The sequence below is a fragment of the Heterodontus francisci genome, chromosome 19 (assembly GCF_036365525.1).
Source record: "Heterodontus francisci isolate sHetFra1 chromosome 19, sHetFra1.hap1, whole genome shotgun sequence".
NCBI classification, from domain to species: Eukaryota; Metazoa; Chordata; class Chondrichthyes; order Heterodontiformes; family Heterodontidae; genus Heterodontus; species Heterodontus francisci.
In genome coordinates this window covers 10288950-10297515 of record NC_090389.1, presented here as the reverse complement: position 1 = coordinate 10297515, position 8566 = coordinate 10288950, and the positions used below count along the sequence as shown (strand labels likewise).

Genomic DNA, 8566 nt, shown 5'->3' with positions numbered 1-8566 from the left:
CCCTGGATTCTCCCATCCAGTCTGCCCACTGCGGGGTAAGGGCACAAGCCTTCCTCCAGTCTAATTCACTCCTCGCAGTGCGGACCCTGTGGAGCAGGGAGTGGGGGAATTACTGAAAGGAACGGGTTACCCAGGGAGAGGGGGATTACTGAGGGCAATGTGTTTCTCAGGGAGAGGAGTTTAATGAGAAGAATGGGTTACCTAGGGAGAGGGGATTACTGAGGGGAATGGGTTACTCAGGGAGAGGGGGATTACTGAGAGGAATGGGTTACCCAGGGAGAGGGGGATTACTGAGGGGAATGGGTTACTCAGGGAGAGGGGGATTACTGAGAGGAATGGGTTACTCAGGGAGAGGGAGATTATTGAAGGGAATGGGTTATTCAGGGAGAGGGGGATTATTGAAGTGAATGGGTTATTCAGGGAGAGTGGGATTACTGAGAGGAATGGGTTACTCAGGGAGAGGGAGATTATTGAAGGGAATGGGTTACTCAGGGGGAGGGGGATTATTGAAGGGAATGGGTTACTCAGGGAGAGGGGGACTATTGAAGGGAATGGGTTACTCAGGGAGAGGGAGATTACTGAGAAGAATGGGTTACTCAGGGAAGGGGGATTACTGAGAGGAATGGGTTACTCAGGGAAGGGGGATTATTGAAGGGAATGGGTTACTCAGGGAAGGGGGATTACTGAGAGGAATGGGTTACTCAGGGAAGGGGGATTACTGAGAGGAATGGGGTACTCAGGCAGAGGGGGATTATTGAAGGGAATGGGTTACTCAGGGAAGGGGGATTACTGAGAGGAATGGGTTACTCAGGGAGAGGGGGATTATTGAAGGGAATGGGTTACTCAGGGAGAGGGGGATTATTGAAGGGAATGGGTTACTCAGGGAGAGAGGGATTATTGAAGGAAATGGGTTACTCAGGGAGAGGGGGATTATTGAAGGGAATGGGTTACTCAGGGAGAGAGGGATTATTGAAGGAAATGGGTTACTCAGGGAGAGAGGGATTATTGAAGGAAATGGGTTACTCAGGGAGAGGGGGATTATTGAAGGGAATGGGTTACTCAGGGAGAGAGGGATTATTGAAGGAAATGGGTTACTCAGGGAGAGGGGGATTATTGAAGGGAATGGGTTACTCAGGGAGAGGGGGATTATTGAAGGGAATGGGTTACTCAGGGAGAGGGGGATTATTGAAGGGAATGGGTTACTCAGGGAGAGGGGGATTATTGAAGGGAATGGGTTACTCAGGGAGAGGGGGATTATTGAGGGGAATGGGTTACTCAGGGAGAGGGGGATTATTGAAGGGAATGGTTTACCGAGGGAGAGGGGGATTACTGAGGGAGAGGGGGATTACTGAGGGAGAGGGGGATTATTGAGGGAGAGGGGGATTACTGAGGGAGGGGGATTACTGAGGGAGAGGGGATTACTGAGGGAGAGGGGGTTACTGAGGGAGAGGGGATTACTGAGGGAGAGGGGGATTACTGAGGGAGGGGGGGATTACTGAGGGAGGGGGGGGTTTACCGAGGGAGGGGGGGTTTACTGAGGGAGAGGGGGTTTACCGAGGGAGAGGGGGATTATTGAAGGGAATGGGTTACTCAGGGAGAGGGGGATTACTGAGGGAGAGGGGGATTACGGAGGGAGAGGGGGTTTACTGAGGGAGAGGGGGATTACCGAGGGAAGGGGGGTTTACCGAGGGAGGGGGGGATTACCGAGGGAGGGGGGGTTTTCCGAGGGAGGGGGGGATTACCGAGAGGAATGGTTTACCGAGGGAGAGGGGGATTACTGAGGGAGAGGGGGATTACTGAGGGAGGGGGGGATTACTGAGGGAGAGGGGATTATTGAGGGAGAGGGGATTATTGAGGGAGAGGGGGATTACTGAGGGAGAGGGGGATTATTGAAGGGAATGGGTTACTCAGGGAGAGGGGGATTATTGAGGGGAATGGTTTACCGAGGGAGAGGGGGATTACTGAGGGAGAGGGGGATTACTGAGGGAGAGGGGATTATTGAGGGAGAGGGGGATTACTGAGGGAGGGGGATTACTGAGGGAGAGGGGGATTATTGAAGGGAATGGGTTACTCAGGGAGAGGGGGATTACTGAGGGAGAGGGGGATTACTGAGGGAGAGAGGTATTACTGAGGGAGAGGGGATTATTGAGGGAGAGGGGGATTACTGAGGGAGAGGGGGTTACTGAGGGAGAGGGGATTACAGAGGGAGAGGGGGATTACTGAGGGAGGGGGGGATTACTGAGGGAGGGGGGGTTTACCGAGGGAGGGGGGGTTTACTGAGGGAGAGGGGGTTTACCGAGGGAGAGGGGGATTATTGAAGGGAATGGGTTACTCAGGGAGAGGGGGATTACTGAGGGAGAGGGGGATTACGGAGGGAGAGGGGGTTTACTGAGGGAGAGGGGGATTACCGAGGGAGGGGGGGTTTACCGAGGGAGGGGGGGATTACCGAGGGGGGGGGGGTTTCCGAGGGAGGGGGGGGATTACCGAGGGAGGGGGGGTTTTCCGAGGGAGAGGGGGGATTACCGAGGGAGAGGGGGGATTACAGAGGGAGGGGGGGATTACCGAGGGAGGGGGGTTTTCCGAGGGAGGGGGGGTTTACCGAGGGAGAGGGGGATTATTGAAGGGAATGGGTAACTCAGGGAGAGGGGGATTACTGAGGGAGAGGGGGATTACGGAGGGAGAGGGGGTTTACCGAGGGAGAGGGGGTTTACCGAGGGAGAGGGGGATTATTGAAGGGAATGGGTTACTCAGGGAGAGGGGGATTACTGAGGGAGAGGGGGATTACGGAGGGAGGGGGATTACGGAGGGAGAGGGGGTTTACCGAGGGAGGGGGTTTACCGAGGGAGAGGGGGTTTACCGAGGGAGGGGGTTTACCGAGGGAGAGGGGGATTACCGAGGGAGGGGGGGATTACCGAGGGAGAGGGGGTTTACCGAGGGAGAGGGGGTTTACCGAGGGAATGGGGGATTACCGAGGGAGGGGGGGATTATCGAGGGAGAGGGGGATTACCGAGGGAGGGGGGGTTTACCGAGGTAGGGGGGATTACCGAGGGAGGGGGGGGGATTACCGAGGGAGGGGGGGGTTTACTGAGGGAGGGGGGGATTATTGAAGGGAATGGGTTACTCAGGGAGAAGGGGTTACTGAGGGGAATGGTTTACCGAGGGAGAGGGGGTTTACCGAGGGAGGGGGGGGGGTTTACCGAGGGAGGGGTGGTTTACCGAGGGAGGGGAGGATTACCGAGGGAGAGGGGGATTACCGAGGGAGAGGGGGTTTACCGAGGGAGGGGGGGTTTACCGAGGGAGAGGGGGTTTTACCGAGGAGGGGGGGGGGGTTTACTGAGGGAGAGGGGGTTTTACCGAGGAGGGGGGGTTTACCGAGGGAGAGGGGGTTTTACCGAGGAGGGGGGGGGGGTTTACTGAGGGAGAGGGGGTTTTACCGAGGAGGGGGGGGGGTTAACTGAGGGAGAGGGGGTTTTACCGAGGGAGGGGGGGTTTACCGAGGGAGAGGGGGTTTTACCGAGGAGGGGGGGGGGGTTTACTGAGGGAGAGGGGGTTTTACCGAGGAGGGGGGGGGGGTTTACTGAGGGAGAGGGGGTTTTACCGAGGAGGGGGGGGGTTTACTGAGGGAGAGGGGGTTTTACCGAGGGAGGGGGGGTTTACCGAGGGAGAGGGGGTTTTACCGAGGAGGGGGGGGGGGTTTACTGAGGGAGAGGGGGTTTTACCGAGGAGGGGGGGGGGGTTTACTGAGGGAGAGGGGGTTTTACCGAGGAGGGGGGGGGGGGGTTTACTGAGGGAGAGGGGGATTATTGAAGGGAGAGGGGGATACCCCCGGAACAGGGGGTTACCACTGGGGCAGTGCGGTGCCCCAGGGTGCGGGTTTCCCTGGGGAGGTGGGGAACAGGGTCACAGGCCGACAGGGTGAACCCGGGGCCTCACTAACTGACTGAGGCCCGGGAATCGCTTTCTCGCTCCGCCCGCTTCCAGGCCCATGGGCCGGACCCGCCTCTCTCCCCGCCCCGGAACTGGGCAGAGCGGAGAGGTCTGAGCAGGGTGAGTGAGAGAAACGGGGAGAGGGAGGGAGAGTGGGATCGGAGGGAGGGAGGGAGGGGGAGAGTGGGATCGGAGGGAGGGAGGGGGAGAGTGGGATCGGAGGGAGGGAGGGGGAGAGTGGGATCGGAGGGAGGGAGAGAGAGGGAGGGAGACACGAAGAGAGAGGAGAGACAGGGAGGGACAGAGAGGGTGAGAGGGAGACTGGGAGGGAAAGGGTGATAGGGAGGGAGGAAGAGGGTGACAAGGAGAGGGTGAGTGAGAGACAGGGAGGGAGACGGAGGGAGAAGTTGACAGGGAGGGAGACAGAGAGGGAAAGGGAGAGACGGATGGAGGGAGAGACAGGAACAGAGAGACGGGGAGAGAGAGAGAGGGGGACAAGAAGAGAGAGAGAGACATAGGGAGTGAGAGAGGGACAAGAAGAGTGAGACAGAGGGAGGGGGGATAGAGAGTTTGAGATGGAGGAAGGGAGAGGGGGAGGGAGAGAGGGGGGTAGAGAGAGACTGTTAGTGTTTCTGTTGCTGCCCCTGGTCCTTTATGTTATGTGTTTCAGTGTGTTGTTGCCTGTGTTTTTAGTGGTACCTGTGACTGTGCTGGTGATGTTCTCTGAATCTGCCATCTCTCACACAGAGTGAAGTACGACACAGGATCTCTACAGGATGGGCGGGCAGCAAGAAGAGCCATCGTCCGTCCGGTTATTCCGGGAGTACCTGAGAATCAGAACCGTGCACCCTCAGCCAGACTATGGTAAGGTGGATGGAGTGATGTGACTCGTGCTAATATGGATTTGTACAATGGCCTGAATATCACACACCTAGATAAAGCCTCTGAATTCAGCCTATATCCTGCATTACATGCCTTCACCTTCTGGACACTGATACACATCAGCTTAGATCTGCCAAATGTTTTTCTGACTAATTTTGTTTTGACTCCTCAAGGGGAGGAGGTGGTGGTGATGGGTTATGAAATCTTCTATTGCAGGTGCACAGTGCCAACCTCAAGTATTTTCAGGATGGATATAGCAAAGCCAGGTCAGAGTAAAGCTGCTTCTACTCTGCAACATACAGTGTGTCACAATGTGGCATTTTTTTTCCACACCAGCCATTCACTGCATGAGTGAGTTTGCAAGTTGGTGGTGAATTTAGCAGTGCTTTTATACTGTCTGTTTATTAACATTAGGAACTGTCGAGGGGGCTCATTTCTCATAGCACCCTTACAATAAGCAGACAGAGTCTTTCATTCCATCAGCCCCAGCCCAGTGGTGCCACTCTGTCCTCTTGAGCACAGAATCTATACTGACAATTTAGTGCAGGACTGAGGGCATGCCTTTGGTTGAGATAAAAACAAGAAATGCTGGAACCACTCAGCAGGTCTGGCAGCATCTATGGAAAGAGAAGCAGAGTTAACGTTTCGGCTCAGTGACCCTTCTTCGGAACTAGCAAATATTAGAAATGTCAAAGGTTATAAGCAAGTGAGCCGGGGGTGGGGTAAGAGATAACAAAGGAGAAGGTGTAGATTGGACAAGGCCACATAGCTGACCAAGAGGTCATGGAGCAAATGCAAACAATATGTTTGAGATGTTCAGTTGAGACTCCATCTGCCTTCACAACTGAACTGAAAGATCCTGTGACACTGTTTGAAAAAGAGCTGGGGAGTTCTATCCTGGCTGACATTTATCCCTGAACCAACACTATTGTTACGATCAAGGTGGGAGTTCCACTTCTCCACAGATCACAACATATATTTCTAAAGTGTTTACCCAGTGACCAGTGTCAATCAGTTACTCTACTCTTTCTCCCAGAATTATTTTTAAAAATTTGTTAATGGAATTTGGGTGTCGCTGGCTAGGCCAGCATTTATTGCCCATTCCTAGTTGCCCATGAGAAGGTGGTGGTGAGCTGCCTTCTTGAACCGCTGCAGTCCATGTGGGGTTGGTATACCCACAGTGCCGTTTGGAAGGGAGTTCCAGGATTTTGTCCCAGCGACAGTGAAGGAACGGCGATATAGTTCCAAGTCAGGATGGTGTGTGACTTGGAGAGGAACTTGCAGGTGGTGGTGTTCCCATGCATCTGCTACCCTTGTCCTTCTATGTGGTAGAGGCCACGGGTTTTGGGCTGTCTCAGGTACCTTGGTGCATTGCTGCAGTGCATCTTGGGGATGCACACTGCTGCCACTGTGCATCGGTGGTGGAGGGAGTGAATGTTTGTGGATGGGGTGCCAATCAAGTGAGCTGCTTTGTCCTGGATGGTGTCGAGCTTCTTGAGTTCTGTTGGAGCTGCGCTCATCCAGGCAAGTGGAGAGTATTCCATCACACTCCTGACTTGTGCCTTGTAGATGGTGGACAGGCTTTGGGGAGTCAGGAGGTGAGTTACTTGTTGCAGGATTCCTAGCCTCTGACCTGCTGTTGTAGCCATGGTATTTATATGGCTCCTTGATGCCATAGTCAGTCAAATGCTGCCTTTATGTCAAGGGCAGTCACTCTCACCTCACCTCTTGAGTTCAGCTCTTTTGTCCGTGTTTGAATCAAGGCTGTAATGAAGTCAGGAGCTGAGTGGCCCTGGCAGAACCCAAACTGAGCGTCACTGAGCAACTTATTGCTAAGCAAGTGCTGCTTGATAGCACTGTTGATGACACCTTCCATCACTTTACTGATGATTGAGAGTCGACTGATGGTGCGGTAATTGGCCAGATTGGACTTGTCCTGCTTTTTGTGTACAGGACATACCTGGGCAATTTTCCACATTGCCGGGTAGATGCCAGTGTTGTAGCTGTACTGGAACAGCTTGGCTGGGGGCACAGCAAGTTCTGGAGCACAGGACTTCAGTACTATTGCCGGAATGTTGTCAGGGCCCATAGCTTTTGCAGTATCCAGTGCCTTCAGGCGTTTCTTGATATCAGGTTTCTTTAATAAACAACAAAATTATCAGTTTATTATAAAACAGGACTTATCCAGTAATGAAGCAAAGCATTAACACAGATTGAAATATGAAAGTTCCCTTTTTAAATTCCCTACACAAAAACTTTCACACACTGAAAAAAATATAGAAATTCTCTCAGCAAAGGTCTGTTACAAAAAAAAAGACGAAAAAGAATACTTTGGCGAAATACTTGCTAATTCTTGAAGGAAAAAGAGAAGATATGGAAAGATTTCAGTTGTCCCGTTTTGGTCTGACATCCCAAATATGCATAGACGGCTGTCACTGGGATCCTTCAAGAGCAGTTCTTTTCAGGTGATGCTGAGGATCAGTTTCGCAGGCTTTCTAGGAGAAATGCCGCATCAGGGGTTTCTGGCAGGTTCTTAGGAGAAATGCAGCAGCAGTTTCTCTATTTCTTACATTTCATTCTCAGGATATTTTCTAAGAGATAGAAGAGTGTGAGCTGATGGTGGTTGCTGTCTTGGCTGGTTTTCACCAACTGTCTTCAAAACAGTTCACACCCCAATACATTGTACAAAACGAAACCAAAAATAATATTTCAAGAGTCAAGCCTCCAGACCCCGATAAATCTTGACCTGTCACTTCTCTGTAAACATCTTCTCCAGGTCACCAAGGTTTCTGTTGTTTCTCGCTTGAAGCACATGACTTCCAGCAAGGTTGTTTTTAAACAACATCTCAATGTCCTTTCAGTGAACTGTCAACAACAAAGCAAAGTCCAGGTTCTATGATATCTTCAACCTTCCAACGAATCCATCTCCACAATTTAACTGTAATGCCTCAACAACATATACTTAACAAAAACTATAGAAGCACTTTCGTAACACTATCAAGTATAGATTTGTTCATCTCAGGGCTGTTCTCCTTGGAGAAGAGAAGGTTGAGAGAAGATTTGATAGAGGTGCTTAAAATCAGGAGGGATCGGAACAGAGAAAATAGGGAGAAACTATTCCCATTGGTGGAAGGGTCAAGAAACAGAGGACACGAATTTCACTTGAATGGCAAAAGAACCATTGGTGACGTGAGGAAAACATTTTTACGCAGTGAGTGGTTAGGACCTAGAATGCACTGCCTGAGAGTGTGGTGAAGGCAGATACAATCATGGCTTTCAAAAGGGAATTGGACAAGCACCTGAATAGAAATATTTTGCAGGTCTACGGGGAAAAGGCAGGGAATAGCTGAGTTGCTGTTACATAGAGCTGGCACGGATCCGATGGGCTGAATGGCCTCCTTTTTGCTGTAATCATTCTAAGATTCTATAACTTATCTGTTGCATTTTCCTACATTAAACAGTGACTATATTTCAAAAGTAATTCATTGGCTTATAAGTGCCTTTAGGCAGCTGAAGATGTGAAGAACACACAAGAAATGCAAATCCTTTCCCACCCTTTCCTTTCATCTGATAAAATGATGTAGCAAGCCACAGATTAGTAGATTTAGCTGTATGATAGTGTGGTGGTTGTTTTGCTGGAGAATGTGAGTTCAGATCCCATCAGTTTGAGAATTTGAATTCAGTTTTAAAAATGTGGACTTGTTCTCAGTAAAAGTGACCATAAAGCTGCTGGATTGTCATAAAAACCTAACTCGTT

At 51.6% G+C, this 8566-nt stretch overlaps 1 protein-coding gene across 2 annotated transcripts in view; it reads left to right on the top strand.

Annotated features, from left to right (window-relative positions):
* The first annotated feature begins 3877 nt into the window (after positions 1–3877).
* The window catches only part of LOC137379947 (aminoacylase-1-like), a 172112-nt gene continuing 167423 nt past the window's right edge, over positions 3878–8566 (top strand). Inside the window, exons 1-2 of one of the 2 annotated variants that reach the window (XM_068051356.1) lie at positions 3878–4047; positions 4675–4791. In XM_068051356.1, coding sequence (XP_067907457.1) covers positions 4704–4791 — 88 coding nt within the window. In that variant the 5' untranslated portion in view covers positions 3878–4047; positions 4675–4703. Of the gene's footprint in view, positions 4048–4217; positions 4237–4674; positions 4792–8566 lie in introns of those variants that run through there. The other variant, XM_068051358.1, reaches the window with a different exon arrangement.